Raw genomic sequence first — 23,258 nt, 5'->3', positions numbered from 1 at the left:
AGGCCACCTTTTTGGCCACTCAATGAACTGCCTCACTGCTTCCTCACCCCCACCCAGAGAGGAAAGCCAACGCATCAGCTGAACCCCCTGGTGCTTAGGCAGAGTTACTCTGGTAACTTCTGCACACTTGGGGTCCATAGCTGAGAAAAGAAATGACTAACGAAACTTACATAGAAATAAAACAATAGTTTGAAGATCATCTATACATAGATGGTGTATGCCTTATGTCATAACAGGTATCTTAGAATAGATAGTCCCTCAGGTGAGAGGGAACCACACTTGCAAAATGCAATGGTTTGTGAACACTCTGTCCCACATCACAAGCAGGCAGCATCTTAGAAGAGCCATTGCCTCCAGAAAAAAAAAGCAAGGAATGCCTCTTAAAGATGGTGATTGTCATGTGCCATTTACAAGCACTTGTATTTTTTTCTAAAAACATATTATTTTATTATAAACCACCTGACTGGTTAATAGTAGCAGTTTTTTAGTTTTAAAAAACTAGCTAATCCAACACTGAAGCCAAAAAACAAATTTACACACAGGAACTAGAAACTATTTCTAAGCCTAGTCTTATGCTGGGGAACGACCCTCTCGAGACTGTTGGGATCCCCAACTCCCATCAGCCTCAGCCAACACGTTGGACTGCCATCAGAAGGGCCACAGGTTCACCATCCCCGTTTTTCAGATCACTAACAAGATTCCTTGGGCTCCCACTGGGAGGAAGGGCAGGATGTAAATCAAATAAGGTGCCCCCCAGATATTCTTGGATGGCTGCTCCCACCAGCGTTGCCAGTGGTAAGGGAGCAAGAGAGAAGTTCAGCCAGTTTCAACAAGCCTTCTAAATGGTGCTCTTTATTCCAGCTGCTATCTCTATTGGACATCAATTGATTTTATGCACAGTATGTGCTGCTGCTGTTTTAGACTGTTTTGAGAGAGAGAGAGTTGCAGGCCGGGGCTGCCCATGCTGGCTAGGAGCACAGTACAGGAAGCCGTCCGAACAGAGTTCTCTCATCTAACCCAAACTAGCCATCCACTATGATTTTTTTAAAAAAGTGACAGCATACTTTGTGCAAATTTTTGTTTTATTTCCACATTTATATCACAACGTGTCCACTGATGGGACCAATAGCAAAGTTGCTCCCTTCTGCATCCCAGGAACACAGAAGTCTATAGTTACTGTACATTCACTAAGGCTCTTTTTGTTTTTGCAAGTCGCTTTTTGTGATGGTTCCTCATAAGGCAAACAATATCTAAAAGGAATGGTAACAAGTATATTTCCAGCATTACAAAACAGGCTTCCATCTTCTCCCTTTCACAGGACATTTACAAAGTAGTAGCACCCGCATTTATGGTTTGGACTTTTGTGTTTTTTGTTTTAAGAAAAAAACAACTCTTTTTCTCTGCCTTCTCCCTCTCGAAAATCTGCAGAAGTGGGGGGGGGCACACTCGGGCTGGTGGTTGGTTTGGGAGAATTGTTTAATGCTTTTTGCAGCATTTCTTAGACTGAGCTGAAACTGAAACAAGATTAAACCTCATTTAAAAAAAGTCTGGGAATGCCAACCCGAAGGTGGGCACCTTCTCCTATTCACTCTGGCAGCCTTGCAGGGCGTGCATCACTGCAAGCCATACCCCCGTATCGGGGACTTTTTTTTTTCAAAAGAGATGCAACGCAAAGGAGAAGAACTAACTATAGTTTTGCACAGTTCATCTCAGATCATCTCACTGCCATATTCTTTCTTTCTGAAAAAAAGAAAATCAAATGAAGACAAAATAAATAGACTCAACTACTCTGTGTTAAACATTCCACAATTTCCAGCCTGTACCTGCCTGCCCTCAGATTCCGGCATCTGCAAATCACTGGAAACATTTTTCACCTTTTATAAAAACAAACACTTTTTTTTAGAGCTGGCTTGCTAGAGAGTTTGGAACTCTTTTTTTTGTATTTTGTTTTTTTAAATCAAACCTTTGTTATGCCTCCTCCTCCTCCCCCTTTGCAATTTTGTTAGTAAACTGGTAGCAGCACTTCACAAAAAAGAGGAGTTTTTTAAAAAAAACAAGGAAGAAGGAACTGCCAGTGTCCAGCTTTCCGACACGCCCTCTCTGTTTGGTGAGCCTTTTTCCAGCACAAGGGGGAGGGGAGGGTGGCTGTCACAGCACCTGCCCGTTTGTACTAAACTGCCTGTGTAGAAAGCATCTCAGCAAAACTGCATTCAGTCTAAGCAGACGTAAGGCAGGATATTCAGGCGCCCATCATCCCCATGCGGGTCAAGGGATATGCACTGCGTCCAATCATACCAGTTACCCTGTGTGTCATAGCAACCATTCACGCCCGGCCAACGGTGGCTACATATTCTGGCAAGGTCCTCCCGCGTCACCTCCCGCGTCACCCCGGGCAAGTCCGTGGGCTTGCTGTGGGGAGCCAGGACGTGGGTCTTCCGGGCATCTCTTCTAGTGCTTTCCTCCTGTTTCAAATATTCAGACATGAAGTAGTGAGCCCCCGGAGTCTGCACCCCAGAAGAGGAGAGCAAGCTACTCTGCCTGTTTAAATAGGACTGGATGATTTCGTTCCGGGACAATTCTTTCCAATTTGTTTGTTCAAAAGGACTCTGCAGGGGGGGCTTGGCCTCCTGCTCCCCGATGCCTGTCCTGTGCTGCTCAGCAAGAGCAGGGAGGGGATCCACCTGCAAAGAGTCCCGCTGGGCTAGAGGCTTGATCTCGCCTGTCATGGGGTCAAAGGTCAGCCGCCGCTCCTTTTTTAACCGCACAGGCTTGACCCCCCCTTCAAGCGCCTGCCCGTCCAAGTTGACCACGTAGTCCTTGGGCCGGTACGTTTTCTTCTTCTTGCCGTCAGACCCCGACGCAGTACTATCGCTGTCCACCTTTGATGCATCTGGCGAGAAGCCTGCCAGAGGCTCTGCTGGGAGAGAGCCCACCCCACTGCTGGGAGAGGCCCCCACGGTGAGCCGAAGCTGGCTCTCAGGGGCTGCCTGTTGCTCCTGACTGCCGTGCAGAGATGCCTCCAATCCTGCCTGCTGAGAACCCTCCAGTCTCTTTGCTAGCACCGGCAGCATCGCCGGCTGCACCAGAGCAGGGGGAGAAGGCGACAAGGGCGCCCCCACCGGTGCATCTGGGAGAGGCGGCCTTGGAGAGGAGGCAGACGTCGAACCCTTGGGGGAGTACGTGGTGTGCTGCCGCACAAACGTTTCCATCTGGACATTCCTGGGGCTGAATGTGGAGCAACGGGGGCTCCTGGGCTGGGTGGCGGCAGCAGAAGAAGCTGCTGCCACTGCCTCCTCCGCCTCCTCCACTTTCACCTGTTGCTGCTGCTGGAACACAGCGGAATAGACCAGTGAGGATGCGCCCGAAGTCTTGAAGAGCCCCGGAGAGCTGGTGTGAGGCCGGACTGCATTGATGGGGATCTTGCTGGGCTTGTCATTTTCACCAAGCTCAGCCCTGACAGCATCTGGCCCTGGGGGAAGGCTCCCATCTGGAGGACTGGGGAAACTGTCTGGGCTGCCCCCAACCCCATTCGTGGGGGGCGGGGAAGAGTTTTGTAATACTTCATAGCTGGCTTTGGAAGCTTTTGGGAGTGGCGCAGGAGGCCCCTGGAGACCGTCCCGGAACCCCCCTTTCCTTTTCCGATTCCCCGGCTTCTCTGGCTTTGGAGAGTGCAACTTCTGGACGTCATTCCTGTTCTTCACATCTTGGACGGGTTTCAATCCAATTACAGCCCCAGGTGGAGGGTCCACCCGGCAATTGTGAGCCCCGCCGTTGGCTGACCCAGGCAGATTTGGCAACCCCCTCAAGGCTGCCTCGTTCTGCGTGACCGGCTCAATCAGCTTCTGCCAGTTCCGCAGCAGCTTCTTGGCTCGCTTGGCAAGCTCCTCATTCTTGGTTTTCTTCCTCACATCATTGATGAGCTTCCCCAGCCTCGTTTCCTAGGTTATTCAGAAACAAAGGAGAAAAAGTGTTATTTTGCAACCCCTTGGACTGAGCAGCACTGGAGCTCCCTGTTAGCCCAGCCTTCATTGATCTGGTACCCTCCAGATGGTTTTAACTACAACTCCCATCAGCCCCAGCCAGCACAGCCGATGATGTGAGGCTGACAGGAGTTGTTGTCCAAAACATAAGAACAGCACTAGGCTGGGAAAAGCTGCCATACATCTGTCAAAAGCAGCAGGAGCCAGCTTCTCCTAGTCTCTTGCCCATCCCCCAGCAGACCTGCCCTGCAAAGGTCTCCCTCACAGCGGAGTGAGGAGGGTAGTGTCACACAATGCAAAAAAAGGAAAGAAGAGACGCTATGACAGAAGTGCTGGATCAAAGGGGCAATACTTGCACATGTCTCAGTGATGTGGGGTAGAGATCTTTCCAGAAAATCTTCTGTTGCCTTATCTTTCCTGTGGAATATATATCTACTGCATTTTAAGGTACACCTTGTTTGAGAAAATTAACTGGAAACATAATGGATGCGATACAAGTCAAGCTGGGCAACTGGAACAGGTGTAAATTCCAGTTACAACAAACTTTTTCCAGGTGACTATCCCGAGGAACCACAAAGGCCATCAAGTCTAACCCCCTGTTCAGTGCAGGAACCCAACTTAAAACATCCCCAAGAGGGGGCTGTCCAGCTGCCTCTTGAAGGCCTCCAGTGATGGAGAGCCCACCACCTCCCTAGGTCACTGGTTCCATCATCGTAAAGCTCTGACAGTTAGGTTTTCCTGATGTTCAGCCAAAATTTGGCTTCCTGCAACTTGAGCCCTTTATGCCATGTCCTGCACTCTGGGATGATCGAGAAGAGATCCCGGCCCTCCTCTGTGTGGCAACCTTTCAACGACTTGGAGAGTGCTGTCATATCTCCCCTCAGTCTTCTCTTCTCAGGCTAAACAGGCCCAGTTCTTTCAGTTTCTCATGTTAGGGCTTTGTTTCTAGTCCTCTGATCATCCTTGCTGCCCTCCTCTGAACCCGTTCCAGTTTGCCTGCATCCTTCTTAAAGTGTGGTGTCCAGAACTGGACGCAATATTCAAGATGAGACCTAACCAGTGCCAAATAGAGAGGAACTAGTACTTCACATGATTTAGAAACTATACTTCTGTTACTGCAGCCTTAAATAACATTTGCCTTTTCTGCAGCCAGATTGCACTGTTGGCGGATAGTCAGCTTGTGATCATCATCAATTCCAACATCCTCCTCGCATGTAGTATTGCTGAGCCAAGTATCCCCCATCTTATAACTGTGCGTTTGGTTTCTTTTTTGTAGGTGGAGAACTTTGCACTTATCCCTATTAAATTTCACTCTGTTGTTTTCAGCCCAATGCTCCATCCCTTTGAATTTTGTTTCTGTCCTCCAGGATACTGGCCATCCCTCCCAATTTTGTATCATCTGCAAATTTTATAAGAATTCTCTGCACCTCCTCATTCAAGTCATTAATAACAATGTTGAAGAGCACTAGGCCCTATGTATACATGTAGGTCTTCAGACACACTAACACTGAAAAAAATGGACTGCCTTCAAGTCGATCCCGACTTATGGCAACCCTATGAATAGGGTTTTCATGGTAAGTGGTATTCACAGGGGGTTTACCACTGCCTCCCTGTGAGGCTGAGAGGCAGTGACTGGCCCAAGGTCACTCAGTGAGCTTCATAGCTATGTGGGAATTCGAACCCTGGTCTCCCAGGTCATAGTTCACCACCTTAACCACTACACCACACTGGCTCTCATACTAACATTAGAATATCAAAAACCGTTTTCAGTGCCTCCATTTTTCTTTTTAAGTTCTAAACAAAATGGCCGCTATTGTGTTGTTGTATTTTAAAATGTATACTCGAATTCCAATTAAAAATATTCAGAATAAAGATCTGAACTTGTTTGAGTATAACATTAAAAACACCAAGTGCACTTTTATTAAAACAAGTATTTCAGTTCAATTCCTTTTGGATGGGGAACGGGAAAGAATTGAGATACTTACAGCACATAATACATGGCAAACTTTTCGTTTTGTTTGCTAAACATTTAAGTAAAATAAGCATCCTAAATCAAATTCATCAATTTAGGGCAAAGGAGGAGTTCTCCAGAATTTTTTTCCAATTTAATTTATTTTCCAGAAAACCCACACCCCTGTAACTTACCTTATGTGTATCTACACACCTCCTCAACTGTCTAAAGACCATGCTTAGGAAAGTTAACTGACTGCTCCAGAATTGTGGAGTCACAAGCCAGTGACAACTTCCATCCAGACTCTAATCTCCCCTTTTGGGGCAAGATGACTGAGAAGGTAGTGGCTGCCCAGCTCTAAGTTTTCTTGGATGAATCAGATTATCTAGACTCTTTCCAATCAAGCTTCAGGCCTGGTCATGGGACAGAGACTGCCTCAGTCACCTTGCTCGATGACCTATGCTGGCCATCAGACAAGAGGAGTGCATCCCTGTTGGTGCTGCTGGAACTCTGGGGCTTTCGATACCATTTAGCTTAATGGGATTGGGAGGCACCATTTTATGGTGGATCTAGGGGTACTGGGAGACTACTGCTCGACCCCCTGGCTGCTGGCCTATGAGGTCCCACAAGGTTCCATTCTGTCTCCCATGCTCTGTACCATCTATATGAAACTGCTGGGAGAGGTCACCTGTTTGGAGAACAATGTCATCAATATGCTGATGATACACAACTCATCTCTCCCTACCACCTGATCGCAGGGAGGGAGTGCTCATCCTAACCAGGTGCCTGGAGGCTGTGAAGGGCTGGATGTGGGCTTAACTTAATCCAAATAAGATGGAAGTGTTGCTGGTCAAGGGGAAAGCTGCACCAGGGATAGGGCTGTTAAACAGGGTCAAACTCCTCTTGAAGGAGCAGGTCCGCAATTTGGGAGAGCCCCTGGATCCAACCCTGCTGGTTGAGTATCAGGTGGCTGCAGTAGCCAAGAGTGCTCTTGGCCAACTGAAACTGTTCTACGAGCTATGCCCATTCCTGGAAGCGGTTGACTTGGCCACAGTGATACATGCACTGGTGACATCATGGCTTGATTACTGTAACACATTCTACATGGGTCTGCCTTTGAAAACAGAAATTGCAGTTGATTTAATATGCGGCAGCCAGAATGTTAACTGAATCACAGTGTGGGGATAGTATCACCCCTGTGCTTTATTGACTCAACTGGCTCCCAATTTGTTTCCGGATTTAATTCAAAGTGCTGGTTTTGACCTAAACAGCCTTGGACCAATGTGCCTGAGGGACCGCTTATGCCCGTATTTAAGATCAGCTGCCTCTGGTCTTCTTTGCGTGCCTAAAAAGAAAGATGTCAGACTTGCAGGCACTCAGGAGAGAGCCTTTTCAGCTGTGGCCCCCGAGCTCTGGAATACCCCACTCCAAGAAGCCTGCTCTGCTCCCTCCCTGATGGTGTTCCGGAGATTCTGAAAACCATCCTGTTCCAGACAGCCTTTGGGAGGAACTGAAGGCAAGAGCCTGAAACTGATTTTATTTTCCTCCTTTTTCAGTTCTACCTCTTTAGTCCCCTTTTAACACTCTCCTAGATTTCTCAACAATAGTTTTTTTATCTATTTTAATGTTTTTTGTTTTGTATTGTGTATGATTTTATTGTGAGGTGCTCTGAGTACCCTGTTTTAGGGCAGAAGGGTGGGATAGAAATATTTTTATTAATAATGATGATAATAAGAAAGCTGTGAGTCATTCTACATGTGTTCAAAGAAACGGGAGTGAAGGTTCAACCCATCAAGGAGCCAGACTTGCAACACGAGCCAACTGCAAAATTAACCTCCGTATCTCCGACAGATGCTGGCAAAGGGAGTTTCACGGGCAGCTTCCATGGAATCCCTCAGTCTGGAGGAGCAGGTGGGCTACAGCATGTTCAGACAAGCTGCCAATGCTCCCAGAAGCTTCAGAGTGTCCCCAGCCCTGCCCAATGGGCCGTGCTAACTGTCCCCCTCCCCCCGGTTCTGAGAAGGGTGGGTCACATAATTTCAGCGCTGTGAGGATGTTCTGAAAGCCAGGAGGTGTGAGAAAAAGATCAAGCTGCGTAAATGCATCAAAGCGTTTTTGTGGGGTGGGGAGAGCAGGTCATCCACCTGCTGTGCAGCCAGATCCTTCTGCTCCATTAGCATTGGCCACTTGCGGAGGGAAAGGAATATGATTACAAGGAAGCCTCTCTGGTTTATGCTTCAGCCTCCCTTGTCTGGTCTCTCTTGCGCTGGCCCTGCGTTGCCGTCGTTTTTTAAATCTGATGTCCACCTTTAGTTTATTTTCAGTTGCAAAATGAGCAAATGTGGCCAGGCACAGAGTGGCATGCCTAGGAGCCACAATTACCAGCTCAGATGGCAGCCTCCCCTGCACCACTCTGTGTGTGGCCGAGATGGGATGGGGCAACGGAGGCAGCGTCCCTGGAAACAGCCCTGCCGCCCCACACTGCGCTATTCTTCCTCAGAACCCCACGGGGTGGGTCAACCAGGCTTTTACGTTTCTGCTCACCCTGGCAACTGTGTGGCGATCCCCTCCACCTCCTCAAGTCCAAGGCTGGGGGCTATTTGGCCAACTAATCCCCTCCCCTGCCTCTCTTTTCTGCAAGAAAGCTTTTTTTGGGGAGGGCAGCTTCCTTAGCCAAAAAAGCAGCCAAACCAGCAAAGGCAAGGACAGAGTCTTGGCAACTAAAATTTTTGGATTTGCTACAATGGCCAGCCAGAAACCATGAGCCAGACCAGGAGAGGCTGTGCAGCACTTGCCCTGCAGATGGCAAGCCTCGCACCCACCTGGGCCACTCTCCAAGCTTTATGTGGCCATTCTTCCTATCAAGAAGGAAACATTAAGCCAGAAGAACCCACCTCGAGTGCCTCTTTGGTGATGGGGTATTTCTCCAAGCTGGAGATCACCTCCAGTACCGCCACCATGTTACGTATCTGGAAGGAGAGAAGGGGGTGGGGAACAAAACAAACTCTTCAGTGACACTTTGGAGAGGGGCTCAGACTCTTCAGCTCCCAGGTTCTCTAGGAAGCAAAGCAACTGCTTATGAGTTGGCGCCCCACAATCCATGGGTGTATCCAACTCTGCCCCTGCTCAAAGCAGACCCACTTAAATTAATGGGCATGTCTAACTTAGGACTATTATTTTCAGTGAGTCTACTCGGAGTGCAACTAACATTGGATACAACCCTATGACAGTTCAGATCAAGAAGGCAGCCACAAACTGCCCCTGCTCAGAGGTAAGCCCACCCACCCATTCAAATCCAGAAGCTGGATGACAACCCCTCAAGACAGAGGCCCTTCCGCAGACAGACATTTGCTTGATTGCTCATGCCTCCTACTGCACTTGCAACATTACCACGGCCTTTGTCCCAAACTAGCGTCCGTGGCACCCTGTGGCTCCTATACCACCACTCCACTGCCTTAAAGGCCCCTAGTGGCACATTATGCCCATCTTAAAACCTGAAAGAGGGGTGGAAAAGCCACAGGGAGGGCAGCAGAAATCAGCCCCAAGGACACGTCACCAGGAGGACCACTTGAAAGGCGTCCTCAGAGCTGCAAACGTAGCCACCTTTGGGCAAACCAAACCTATGTCCGCCTGGCTGCTCAGGGTACTTGGAGGACAGCCTCTGGCCACATGAGTCCGGCTGGGTAAGAAGGGCTGTACACAGGTCAGTGCTCCTCAGGGTGGACCTAACAGTGGCCCCCAGACTGAAGAGCAGCCTCTGAGGCTCCACTCCGTGAGGCTGGCAGTGCCCAAGAGACACTTTCCGGCTGAGGCTCCAGCATCTTTGGAACTCCCACCCCGGGAGGCTTGCCTGTGGGGAAAAAACCTTTTGTTTTGCTCAGGACTCTCTTGAGGTGTTGCTGGGCAAGACACGGTGCTTCATGCATACCTTTCATTATGTAACCCTGCCTAGGACTTGTTTCATTGTCAATTTATAAAGTATGTTATTGTCCATAACTGTGATTCTCCCCTCCCTCCCCCCAAAAAAATGATCCGAGAGCTTCAGCAGAAAAGTGGCTAGTGAAGTTCTTTTTAAGTAAATAAATAAAACATGCAAGCCAGAAGTGCCACAGCCAGGATGCCCCCTTTGCAGGAGCTTCTGACCCCAAGAATCAAGGAGCGGCAGTTCACGCATATTGCCGTGTCGTCATATGATCTGCTTTCAGATCAAAAGGCCCAGGGTGCCGCCTCATACAAACACATCCACGCCACTTCCTAACTTCACATGAGATTTTTGTTCATCCCTGGGCATGTCATAAGAACATCAGAAGACCCCAGCAGCTGGATCAGGCCAAGGGGGCACATCTAGTCCAGAATCCAATGTTTACAGTGCCCAACCACACTGGGTAATCCCCTGCCACTCTGCGCCTGTGGAACGCTTTGCTGTCCCTTTTCCGGGGGGAGGCAGTTGTGGAAGAGGCAGCAGAAGCAGCAAATGCCAAGAACCCAACAAGCCACACAATCAGCTGCAGTGACCTGCGCCACCAAAGTGCAGACTTGGATTTCCTGAAATGAAATGGAAAAGCCACCAGAACCCTCAACCAAAATTTTGCTAACCCACTGTGGGCTTCAGAGAGACAGAGAGAGTGTTAGTACTCAACGGAAGAATCCAAACGTCACAGTAGGGTGAAATCTTTTTTAGTCCTAAATGAGTGAGTAAACAATGATTCCAAAAGCTCACTTCTTCATGACCTTGTAGCGGATCCTGTTACTTCAAGACTCTCTTTAGTGGATCAATGCAGCTAAACCTCCCTGATGGTGTTCCGGAGACTTCTGAAAACCAACTTGTTCCAGAGAGCTTTTCAGAGGGACTGAAGGGATAGCCTGAAACTGATTTTATTCCTCCCCCCCCCTTTTTTTTCGTTTTTCTACTTTAGTCCCCTTTAACATCACTGCCCTAGATTTCTTAACTGTATTTTATGCATTTTTGTTTTTTATGGGGTTTTTTCTGCGTATGATTATATTGTGAGCTGCCCCGAGTGCCCTATTGTAGAGTAGAAGGGTGGGATAGAAACTGTAGAGTAGAAGGGTGGGATAGAAATATTTTACATAAATAAATAAAATAAAATAAATGCAATTTATTACTACACAAGGGAGGTTTGCTCCGAGGGACCAATCCCAATCCACCTAGAAGTCTTCCCGTGGTCTATGAAGCCTTCCATCTCCACAGTGCACAGGCAAGGGAAGACATGTGGAAGGCCAGACCCAGACTAATGTGTACTCTGTTTAAGATGTTTGGGGCCAAGAACGTGGCTGGGTAGACAAACTCCAATGAACCTAACTTGTATTAACATAGAGCATAACAAGAGCCTGCTGGGTCAAGCCAAAGGAAGCCCATCTAGTTCAGCATCCAGTTTTCAATGGCCAATCACATGCCCATTATGGGACCTGAGCACGACAGCAACTCTCCCCGCTTGTGGCCCCCAGCAACTGACATTCAGAGGCATTTACTGCCTCCAACAGAAGCAGCAGAACATAGCAGTCTTTGTTACTAGTAGCCACTGATGGCCTAATTATCCTCCCCCATCAATTTGTCTAATCCTCGTTCAAAACCATCCAAGTTGGTGGCCATCACTACCTCCTGTGGCAGCGAGTTCCACAGTTTAACTAGCATCACAACTCAGTTAGAAGAGGTGAGGGTCACTCAAGTCCACAAGGAAGATGGGAGCAAGACGATCTCACTTCAAGCCAGCTGGAGGCAACAGAAGGGATACCATGAGCCACTGAGCAGACATAAATTTGCTCAAAGGTGGCAGCTGTATCAAAATCTCATCAGACCAGGTGTAAAAGTCTTTAATGGCCTGGGAAAGGATGAGCAGGCAACAAAATGTGGAGATGAAAGTGGGAGGGTGAATTCGGTAGGTATTTGCCACCTTGGGAGTGGGGGAAAGGGGACGAGGGAAGCAACAGTCAGCCCACATGCCACATCCCTGCTTGATAGGACAATTACTCCTAGAAGATCATCCTGGCATCCGAGGGCTGGATGAAATGCAGCCTCTGCCTTACCAGGTGGCCTAAAAGTCACACAAATAAAATACGAGAGCAACTTACAGGCCCGCCCTTAAGGATTTCCTGATCCCCTAAGTGACTGCTCTGAACAACTGAAATTAACGTAGAAATGCCAAGAGTGAATGCTACTAATGCTGGAGGATGGTACGGAGCCTGCAGAGGGCTCTGCTCTGAATGGCTCAAGTGAGAGAGCCAAGTCACACTCTTAAATGGGGAAGGCCGAGACACTCAACATGCACGCGCCAGACCTTCGAAGGAGAACAGAAGCTGGAAGAACTAATAAGCCCAGCTGTCTGCTCTGCCTTCCTTTATACACCCACATATTCCTACACATAAGGATTTGGGAAGCGGCTATTGATTCCAAGACATATCTTTGCATCAGGGTGAAATGACTGCTTCTACGGAATCGGCACTGCAGGGACCTATCTGGACTGCCCCGTCTGAAGTTGCAGCTACAGCAGCGCCTTGCTACCAGCTGCCCCTGCTTCATGGCAGCCAGGGGGGCAAACCCGACAAAGGGACTAGGTGTGGTCAGAGGGTCCCAGGAACTGCCAAAGATAAATGACTGCAGGAGAGCACATAGAGGACTTCTAGGGACTCTTAACAACATGGAATCCGCCCAACCTAACATGACATCCCTTCTCATGCCTGATCTAAATTTGTGATCGATATACCACCATTAGCATTGGTAATTACAGTTGCCTTTTCACATGGGAACATTTAAGTGGGGCATCTGGTTGGCCACTGTGAGAACGGAGTGCTGGGCTAGATGGGCTCCCTTGGGCCTGATCCAGCAGCCGCAGGGCTCTTGTGGGCTTGTGCTCCGTGTTAGTTCTACTCAGATCCTGACTAACTCAGGTCCATTCATTTCAACGGGCCTACTTTGAGTAAGACTTAGTTGGATACAATTCATGGAATGCAGTTCCACCCGCCCGCCCTGGCAAGCCTCCTTTCTTCCTACACTTGAGGACTGAGCCAGAGTCTGCAGTTATACAGCTGGATTAGTAAGGAGCATTTGTCGTTCATTCTGCTTGCATGCTCTGCAGTCTGACCTCACCCTTAACAGTGACCGACAGCTTTGCAAAGAGACATGCAAGAAAGCTACCTGCTCAGAGCAGTTGCTGCTCCCGCATGCAAGACACTAACTAAGTTGTCTGAACAGGAAAATCCTGGGTGCAACTGAGAAAGAAACGCTTTGGCATTAACAAGGATGAAGCTAAAACACAGTCAGATCCACAAGGCCCCTCTGCCCAGATCCAAGAAAATTTCTCTGCCTCCTAGTTCTCCACTACCACCCCCAAAAAAGTGGATTGACAGCACTTTAGACCAATGTTTCCCAAATATGGGGGGAGACACATCTTGCATGATTTCATCCTGTGTGAGAGAGCTGGGGAGAGGGGGCTGAAAGAGCAGAGAATGGGCTCCAAAAATGTGATGTGTGGCAATAGGTAGGAGATGCAGCAGTTCAAAAAAAGATGAGCAAATTCATGGGGTGTGAAGGAGTGGCTCAGCCAGTATAGCACCCCCACCAGACATTGTTGGGCTATCACTCCCAGCAGGGATGATGGGAGTTGTGACGCTGGCAGCAATATTGTCAATGCCCTTTCTTCTGGGGGCTGGGTAGGGGAGAATCGCTTGGGAGCACTCAGAAATGAGCAACAGAGTGCAGTAGCACAAGGCATGAAGAAGCCCTTGAAGGAGAGCAAGAAGAAACAGCCCAGAGAGCACCACAACAAGCCCCAAAGCCTCCCTCTCCAACAAGGTGGGGTCCGAGCCACATGACGGAGGGGCGGGGGGGGGCAGCTACTCATCCGGTTAGGGAAAGAGGGATGGGGAGAAGGGAGGGTGTCAGACAGAAGAAACCTCGTGTGTGCATTGAGGCTTAAAGGAAGAGAAGAGGAAAGAAAGGCCTGGCAAGGGGCTGGGGGGGAAGGGGCGGGAGACACTTGTTGGACCTATAGTTTACTAGCGGAGACAAGATTAGCAAGAGGCAGATCAGGGCCAAGAGGCTGTGTGTACTGGGAGAGTCATCCTGGCTTCCCATCTTTGCAGACTGGGGGGCAGAGAGACAGAAAAGGAGGCACACTTGGCCTCCTGGGGCTGGGGAAAGGGGAGGGAACCTTGGCCTTTGCAGGGGGGCTGCATCCCGGAAGGAGGGCGGCTGCCTTTTCCTTTGGGGGGGAAGAAGACAGGGAAAAGGAGAAAATGATGCCAGCAGGTGAAAAGGCATGGAAGGAGGAGTAAAGAAACTCCTTTAAGAAAGGGGGAGGGGAGGGAATGCTAGTGCAACGGTACACAGGAAGCTGTCTTATACTGAGACCAATTGGCTGTCCAGCTCAGTACAGCCTACCCTGGCAGGCAGCGGCTCTCCGGGGTCTTTTCCCCAGCCCTACCAGGAGACTGAATCAGGGACCTTCTGCCTGCAAAGTCTCTACACCCTTCCCCCCCCATGCCCTTTTTTGTGTGCAGAGGATTTGAGGACTGAGTGGGGGTCGCCTGTGGGAGGCTGGGGGGAGGGGACGGAGACAGTCAAGGCACATATCGGGGATCTTCCTTCCACGCCGGGGCGACCGGTTAGAGTGACATGGCGCCTTCCCCTCCCCCCCGCGTGCGTTCCTGCCACTAACCCTTTACCCTCCCCCATGAACAGTCAGCGACCTCTCTAATTGCCCCCCTGTGCTCACCCCACCCCCTTCTTTGCCACCTTTCCAACTCACGTTGCTGTTGGGGTCGATGGCCTGCAGCAGCCGGTCCCTGATCTGCTGCGGGGAGGGTCCCGGAGCCGCTGTCATTGCCTCCCTGGGGGGGAGGGGCAGGGGGAGGCGGCGATCCTGGGGCGGGTCCTGAGGCGGCGGCGGCGATGATGATGATGATGGCGGCGGGAGGAGGAGGAACGCCCCCCGCCGCCGCCGCCGCCCTCCTCCCCCCCTCCTCGCTTCCTGCCCGGCTTTCCTCCTTCTCCCTCAACTCACTCGCCGGCCGCGCCGCGGGGCAGCCGGAGCCGCATGTTCCCCTCCGCCCCAGCGGCGCCCCGTCCTCCGGCTGTGTGAGGAGCGGCCTACGTGAGCCCGGCCCGGCTGGGCCTAGTCTCTGCCGCCGCCTCCCGCCGGCCTGCGCTCCCCCGACCGGGGCTCGTCTCCGGTTTCGCTCGAGGGTCCGCGGAGGAGGAGGCCGCCGCCGAGCTCAACTGTGGGCAGGAGCCAGTCACTCGCGGTGCATCCTGGGACACGCCCGACGGTGACGGCGGCGGAGGCCGACGCACGCACGGGGCACGCAAAGGGGTACGTCGCGTCTCTGACGTCGAGGCGCACGCGCGCGCCGAGGAAAGAGGACGGGAAAAGGGATCAGGCGCTTATTCGTTCTCTGCAGCGCATGCGCGCAGGGTGGGAGGCGGGCGCCAAACCGTGCTTGGGCTTGAAAGGGGATAGGGGGAGGGGCGGGGGAAAAGAGAGCGAGAGCGAGCCGCTTCCGACTAACCTTAATTTTGCATGTTTCAAAGCAAAACCACATTTGCTATTTAATTTAAAATAAGAAATGGATTTGAAAAAGAAATTAAGTATAATAAATGTTAAAATGCTTGTCATTTATAAATCCTCCTTAGCACACGACCTGTTACACGTCTGCCGCCCTGGGCTCCTAATAGGAGAAAGGGCGGGATATAATACATATCTTCTGGTCCTTTTCTTTACTTTCTGGTAGTCAAAACGAAATGAAACTTCACTTGTGAATTTTTATATATATAATTTATTTGGGGGGAGGGAATACAGAAATCAAGCGTGTGTGAGAGTGAATATACATAGTTATAGACCCAATGCCATTTTCCAAATTCAGACCCCTGCTGAAGTTTCCCTCAAGATGTTCCATCAGGTTTATAAATCACTCTGCAGTTGCTGATTAAGCAGAACTGATGCTAAAATACATATAGAACTGCTGCCCAGGGCTGCTTCAGGAGGAAGGACAGGATACAAATTCAACACAGTAAATAGTAATATACAATTTCAGAAGAGCATTAGTAATAAAGCATTCTGCAGGGAGAATGGTGTTTCTAGGCATGTCTAAAGTTTATTCCCACCCTTCCCACTGAGATAGCTAAAGCCAGACCTGCTTGCCAAAAAATACAAACACGTGGCAGCCACTTCTCTTTAGCAGTTAAGCAGAACTGAGTCCAGCCAAAACTACTTTTCTTAAAAGAGGAAAAAACCTTCTGTGAATCCCCTAAAAGCACTGGGAGGATTAAAATTATATGTTATTTACACAGGTGTGTTTGTTTTGCTTTAAGAATAAGGCAGGCTAAGGATCACATTCAGCATGAGGGGAACAGTGCACTTCTTCCTTTCTCAGTCATAACTAGAACTAAGATGGACAGCTGCTGGCTTTCCCCCATGTGAAGACCAAGTCCTTGGCTAGAGTCTCCTAACAGGGGAGCCTTTCTTGGCCACTGTCTCCCCCTATAGTACCCTCAAGGCAAGTGGAATGGGAGAACATTTGCTATGGAATGTCCCCTTAAACTCATCACTGCTGGCTCCTCTCTGTACAAATATTTTACAAATGCTCTCAACTGACTGTGAGGAAACTTTTCACAATGATATATAGTGAAAGCTATGGTGGTCCCACCATGGTTTGTTTCCCCATAGCTGGAAACAGCTGCATAGCTTGGTGAGTCTCTGGGATGGGAACAAACAAACCAGTTAAGGAAAGGTGCTGGGTCAAACATAATGCCAAGATATAGTTAAAACAAACCAGGTTTTGTAAGCCAGCAACAAACCATGGCTTCAGATCATGGTTTATTGGCCATAAACAAACTATAGTTAAGTCACTGGGCATGTTTCACATTTAATGCTAAGCCATAGTTTAATAAACCAGTTTAACAAGACATGATTTACTGTTATATGCAAAACCAGGCCCGCATGGTGTATGATGTAGAATAACTGATTTATACCAGAGGGAACTACACTCAAACACGTAGTCGCTTGGTGACCATGGGCCAGTCACCATCATTCAGCCTAATTTCTCCCACAGGTTTATGAAGATAAAGCTACCCTGAGCTCCTTGGACAAAGGGTGGGATAAAAATGTTATTAATAAATGTTTTAACTAAGGAGACAGGAAGAGATGCAAGATCAAAGCCTGCCTCCTACTGCAGAACACGATATAGGGCTGTGACTACCATCAACAGAGGTTTGAAGGTGGCATAAAAGGAAAAATCTATTTTCTGAGGAACCACATCTGCCAGTGTGGAAACCCAACTCTCCCAGACGCATTTTCTAAATACTTTTTTCTTTAAAATAAAATTACCAGAAATCAATCCACAGAGCAAAGACCAGGAGCCCCCTCTATGGGCCATAGAAATCATCTTTATACACCTAGCCACAAAAATAAAAAAGGACCAACCTTCAACAAGGCTGAAGGAAGCTACTTAGTTTCTTCTTTTAACAATCTGCTGGAGAGGACAATGTTCTGGTAATATTCAAATATTTCTCTAATATGAGAGGAAAACATTTCTCTAATACTCAAACGTTCCTCTACTATTCCGGGGGGGGGGGGGAACAGACCAAGAGTCTGATACTTAAAAACATGGCAAATTGTTTACTTCATTGACAAGACATATTTCCAGCTGAATGTCACCCCCAGATTGCTATAGGCACCAGCTCAGTCCACCACAGATGCTTAAGATCCAAACAGCCTAGTGGAAAACAAGAGGAAGAATTAATGACCAACACTTTACTTCAGTTATCCCTTTTAACAGCCCCAGAAGGCACACCAGCATTATCATCACCATATTGCAAAAGTGACGGCCAACACTGAATTGATGGCTGAGGTAAAATCTCGGCCTCTTGCTTCAAAACTCTTTTTACTGATATGAGCACATTGGCTCAAAATCCTGTTTGTCTCACTCATTCTGTAACACAGTTTAAATACTAAGAGGCTAGAAGGGTGAAACAACATCTATATATTTTGCAAAGTTTTTGTTTGTTTGCTATGCATTCGGACACCTCTTCAGATAGCATAACCAAATTTTGCATGAAGCTTCCTCAGATGAAGGAGCAGGGTTTTGATTACATTTGGATACCATTTTTAATCAGGATGGCGGACTGAACCTTTCAAAACTGCACTGATCTTTTGGTTTCTCAGAATTCCTGAAAAATGTTGGGTACAAACTGCAGTACTAAATATTATGTAACTAGGGGGGCAGAGCCTCACTGCTCACTTCATTCGCCAACTCCCAGCCACCCCCCAAAACACACACAGAGGAACTCACAAACCGCTCCCCTTCCCTGGGCACTCACAAACCTTACACGCCTCTCACCTGCCCAGGCCACCACTGCCATGCCTTGGCCACTTACCGGCCTTCTGTCTAGGCTGCTTACCAGCCTCCCACTGAGATTGCTGTTGCTGCTGCTGCATGAGCCACTTACCAGCCTCCCCCCACCATTGCCCCCAGCCTTGAATCCAGCATGGCTGCAGTTTGCCTCCCATCCCTCTTTGCCTGCTACTGCTGCTGCCAGTGCTGCCACTGCAGCAGACAGCTGAAACGTTCACACAGCAGTTCACTCGCTTCAGCTGCCCAGAGATGGGGCACTCTGCCCACTCACTTACACAATCATGCAGAACATCATGAAGATATTCCACAGGGCAATGAAGATCCGGAAGTATCTCAGGCTCAGCAGAAACTCCCTAATGTTATCACCTAGGAGGCAAAAAAAGCCAAGTAGTAAATAAAATGGCAGGCACATGCTACTATTAGCGCTCCACACCTCTCATCCATTCTCCTTTCATGCACTGGCAACAATAAGTGAAACTAATTACTCTACTACATATTTTGGAAAGTCGTTGGCTCGCTATGCATTTGGACACCTCTTAAGTAACTGTAAACAAGTTTTGCAGAATGCTTCCCATGATCAAGGAACAAGTTTTCATCTATGGATACAACTGGATGCCATTTTTAATCAAGAGAGTGGTCTGCACCTTTCGAAACAGCACTGATTTCAACCACTGATTTCAAAACTGCACTGTTTGGTTTCTTAGCATTCCTGATCAACACTGAGTACAAGACTGCTAGTAATCATATTTTAAGAACTGAAGTGGTGAATCAGGTACTTTACAATTATTTTTTTAAAAGCAAGCAAGAAATGGAATGGATTGATGGGAATCTTTAAACTAATTCAACTTGAATTTTTTTTAGGAATACGGAGTCTAAGAGAGAAACTAGAACAGAAAATTGCAGAGCCAGGGTGTGACTGTCCTGTTTAATAAGATGTAACCAATAGTAGCATTAAATCATTTTTCTGCATCTGTAGTTCAGTTCTAGAAGGTTACTTTAAACACAAGGCACAGTTAAATTATCAGGTAGTTGTGTACAGCTGGCTAAGAATGATGCATTTGAAAACTAGCAAGTCACTCACTGTTAGGATTTGTTGTTTTAGATGATTCTAGGTAAATATTGATTTATTCTTATGTGAAAGAAAATGGAAAAAATACAGAGAGATAACAATGCACACAGTGCTGAATGGTGCAGAAGTGACACAGTCCCTATCAAAGAAGGCTTAAGAACAATCTCCACGAAACCTGTTTCAAAGGAGATGTTGGATCTATCATAAGGATGAACTGGGATAGGTCAGAATCCGAGGCTGTCAATTAGGAATTGGATGAAGTAATTGCAGTACCTGCATAGTGCCATGCGATCTAGAATGCTAGACAGCAATGACAGCAGTGTGCCTTTGTGATGGGTTTCCTGTTAATTCATGGAGAGTAAGGCTGCAAGCATACAGCTGGTATAACTCAGTGGGAAGGAGTGCCTGGCTGGGAGTCCAGAGTCTGTGAGTTCAAATCCCCATCCATGTCTCTTGGGTGTCAAGGGCCAGCTAAAGATCACCCCCACAGTGAGTGGCTCAGGGGTTACGTGTCCTGCCACCTGTGCAGCTGTGGGCAAGCTGCATAGTCCCAAGGAGCCCAGTTGCCCCCCAGCTGGCAGTTGCGGACAAGGAAGGGGCTGGCTTGTGCAGCTGTGGCAAGCTGAGCAGGCCCTAGCCAGCTGGGGAGGACTAGCCTCGGAGGGAGGCAATGGTGAACCCCCTCTGATACCACTTACCATGAAAACCCTGTTCATAGAGTCGCCATAAGATGGGATCGACTTGAAGGCAGTCCATTTCCATTTCAAGGCCACCAGCAGCTACCAGCCACAATGGCTACGGTCTACCTCCTTTGTCAGAGATGGCTGGTCTCCGAATACCAGTTGCTGGGAATCACAAGTAGAGAGAGCGCTGTTGCTCTCATGCCCTGCTTGTGAACTTCCCTCTGGGGCACCTGATTGGCCAGCATGAGAACAGGATGCTGGACTAATGGCCCTTTCTTTTGTCTGATGCAGCATCCAGGCTCTTCTTATGAGTCACAACATCCCTGCTCTTTAACAGAGGACTCCTCCTGCATATGAACCTGTCAGAGACCACTGGTCCACCTGGCCCAGTATAGCCTACACTGATTGGCTTCGGCTCTCCAAGGTTTCCAGCAAGAGGCTCTCCCAGCCCTACCTGGAGATGCCAAGGACTGAACCCGGTCCTTCTGCATGCAAAGCACATGCTTGGCTACTGACCCACAGCCATTCCCCACAGGTGGCACAGGAGGACCCAAAATTCTCAAAACACACAACCCTAGTGAAGGGCTACAGGTGTTTTAGAAGCTCAAAACTGATGTCAAGGTGGGTGTGATGCTCTCACAAGAGAAGAACAGTATGGATGCCACAGCTACAACCCCATTATAGTCTGGACTTTTACCTGTTGTCGGTTCTCTCACTTCTTCACCAAAACCCTGACTCTCCTTCTTCTTCCTGAGAGGCAGAGCAACAAGGGTTTACACCAAGCCCTCCCAAAGCAACACATGAGTATCTCAGAACTGATATCAAAGAGGAGCACATTAAAAGGGAATTAGACGAATTAGTAGAAGAGCAGAGATCTACAGATGGCTATGATCCACAACAGCTTAAAGGAACACTCACGTTCCAAGGCACTATACTGAATACTGCTGGAAAAGAAAACAGAGGCAGGCTACTTTGTTCAGGCTGTGCTTATAAGATTCCTCAGAGGTAGTTGGCCACATTAGCAAGCAAGATGCTGGATTAGATGGACCCATGTAGGTCTCATCCAGGAGGGATCCTCTTACAATACCAAAGGCAAACCTCCATGTTCACAGTATCAGCTGCTGGGGGATCAACAGCAGTGGGGATTTTATTACATTCATACCCGGCTTTTGGCATTCCCGCTGGGGCATCTGGCCATGCGAAATGGGGTGCTGGGTTTGATGTACCTTTGGTATGATCCATCATATGTCTCCTTGGAACTTCTTTTGAAATGCTGGAGGTGCCTCAGTGTTTCTCTGGCTCATTCTGGGAGTCTTTCTCAGAAGCTGGTCAGAAGATCTAAACTTCTGGATCTAAAGCCTTTTGCAGCACTGCTTCTGCTAACAGGAGGTGCTGGTGACTGAAACTAGGACCTTCTGCATTCAAGCAGGAGATCTACTCCTGAGGTATAGGTTCTTCCAATGGCTTGTGGTCCCTCATGCTTTTATGGGAGGCCGTATTCACCCTTGGAAAGTTTAAAACTGAGGGGAGAAAGACTCCCAGAATGAGCCAGAGAAACACTGAGGCACCTCCAGCATTTCAAAAGAAGTTCCAAGGAGACGTATGACCCAGAATAGTACCATCCCCACTGAGGGACAGCACTTCTGCAGAAAGTGGTGGGTGCTCTCCAGTGCTGCTATAACAGAAGGTATCAGGGCTTGAACCTGGAGATTTTTACAAGACCGACGGCTGAACTGTGATTTCTCTCAACTAGCGATTAAACTAGCGACCAAATCCTGACCGACCCCAGCCCCTAGCCAGGACTGTGGCTTTTCTCCCAAGCCCTTCCACCTCCCCAGCCAAGCCAATTCCATTTCTACAGCACTCACAGCCTGAAGTTTAACACTGCTCCTGCGTTGACCAAGAGTGTCCTGCATGGGGGGTAAAAAAGAGAGAGAAATTTAAGAACTTGCAGTTAGTTGGGTTTTTCTCAACCTCTTCTCCCAGAATGCTTTAAACCAGTATGGGGGGACATCTTTGGTCCTCTAGATGCTACTGGACTCCACCTACCACCACCATCATCCCTGACCACTGGCCATGCTGGCTGCTCGAAGGAACCGGGAGTCCAGCAACATCTGGAGGGCCACAGGCAAACACCCCTGCATTTAAACCCTGAACTACAGAGTGGGTGGAGGGAGGAATGACGCAAAGGCCGAAGGTGCTGCTTCCTCTTGTGCCTCTCCTGGCATTCCCTACCCCCTTCGACGACCCCTCTTTTTTCCCTGTCCTTGCACGCCTTAACACCTGCACATCAGGCAGGAATCCAGCAGGTGCAGCGTCATGCAGCTGCAGTGTTGGAATGCTCCTGGTGCCTACATACAAAGGTCTAATACATCCCACTCACCCACCCCCGACAATGGGCACAATATTTGCCTCCCCCGCACAGGATGGGGCTGCAAGGGAAGGCTAATCTCGCATTGCATTGTACTGCATTGCCCCCCTCCTTTTACGCCACTGGTTGGTGAGCTACCCTCCCCTTACCCAAAAAGCAGCAAGTCCCCCAGCATCCTGATGCTTCCAGTCTCCTGCCGGAAGCGGAAGTACCCCTGGGTGACGCGAGGCCGCGCAGCAGCCAATAAGCAGGCGGCTTCGCCTACGTTCTTCCGTTCTCTCTCTCTCTCTCTCTCTCTCTCTCCATCCCTTTCCTTTCCGGCCGCCAGGAGGCGCCCGCCCACTCCAGGAAGGGACTTAGCGAATGCGTCACCAACCTCAGACACACCCCTCCGTGAGCTCCGCCCACCAGCCAAAGACGAGCTTGTAGGAGGGTTCCCTCGCCAAAGGCTACTGAGCATGGGCCTCGACTCTTGCGCAGGCGCAGTAATAACTAGTGAAGCTGGCCCGTGCCCTTTCCATGCCTTCTCTTGACCTCCTTGCCATATTAACGTGGGAAGAGGCTCTTTGGGGGGGCAAGGGGTTGCAGGATTGCAAGGAGCTGGTTTGGGGGAGGAAAGCCCCTTTCGCAGTAAATGTCTGCGATGATTTATGTTCGCTTGTGGACCTCGCTGCCACGATGTGGGGTGGGAGCGTGGGAAAGCACCCACCCCTGGCTGGGTGTACTGTTGCTTGCCTTTTGGAGGGTCAAGAATCGGGCTAGTGGCCGTGAGAGGACTGGCCCTCCAGACGGAGGCACCTGCCCGCGAATCCCAGGTGCAAGCGAGCAGCGAAGG

The 23,258-nt window shown here is 49.1% G+C and overlaps 2 protein-coding genes across 3 annotated transcripts; both read right to left on the bottom strand.

The window, feature by feature from the left end:
- Window positions 1–1,080: 1,080 nt before the first annotated feature.
- Window positions 1,081–15,287, bottom strand: MED26 (mediator complex subunit 26). Of its 2 annotated transcripts, XM_061601497.1 has the most exons (3): window positions 14,697–15,286; window positions 8,826–8,900; window positions 1,081–3,938 (listed from the first exon to the last, which is right to left on the bottom strand). In XM_061601497.1, the coding sequence occupies exons 1-3, from the start codon at window positions 14,769–14,771 to the stop codon at window positions 2,211–2,213; spliced, it is 1,878 nt and encodes a 625-aa protein (XP_061457481.1). In that variant the 5' UTR covers window positions 14,772–15,286; the 3' UTR covers window positions 1,081–2,210. The 2 variants fall into 2 exon arrangements, with proteins under 2 accessions (XP_061457481.1, XP_061457482.1); XM_061601498.1 differs by lacking the exon at window positions 8,826–8,900 and having other exon boundaries at window positions 14,697–15,287.
- A 413-nt stretch (window positions 15,288–15,700) lies between these two features.
- Window positions 15,701–22,677, bottom strand: SMIM7 (small integral membrane protein 7). Its single transcript, XM_061601606.1, has 5 exons — window positions 22,573–22,677; window positions 21,921–21,962; window positions 20,750–20,802; window positions 18,576–18,666; window positions 15,701–17,661 (listed from the first exon to the last, which is right to left on the bottom strand). Exons 1-5 carry the CDS (start codon window positions 22,596–22,598, stop codon window positions 17,646–17,648), a joined length of 228 nt encoding a protein of 75 aa, XP_061457590.1. The 5' UTR covers window positions 22,599–22,677; the 3' UTR covers window positions 15,701–17,645.
- Between the last annotated feature and the right edge of the window lie 581 nt (window positions 22,678–23,258).

Source organism: Rhineura floridana, chromosome 18 (assembly GCF_030035675.1).
Source record: "Rhineura floridana isolate rRhiFlo1 chromosome 18, rRhiFlo1.hap2, whole genome shotgun sequence".
In the NCBI taxonomy this organism is placed as follows: Eukaryota; Metazoa; Chordata; class Lepidosauria; order Squamata; family Rhineuridae; genus Rhineura; species Rhineura floridana.
This window is presented reverse-complemented; position numbering and strand designations above follow the sequence as displayed.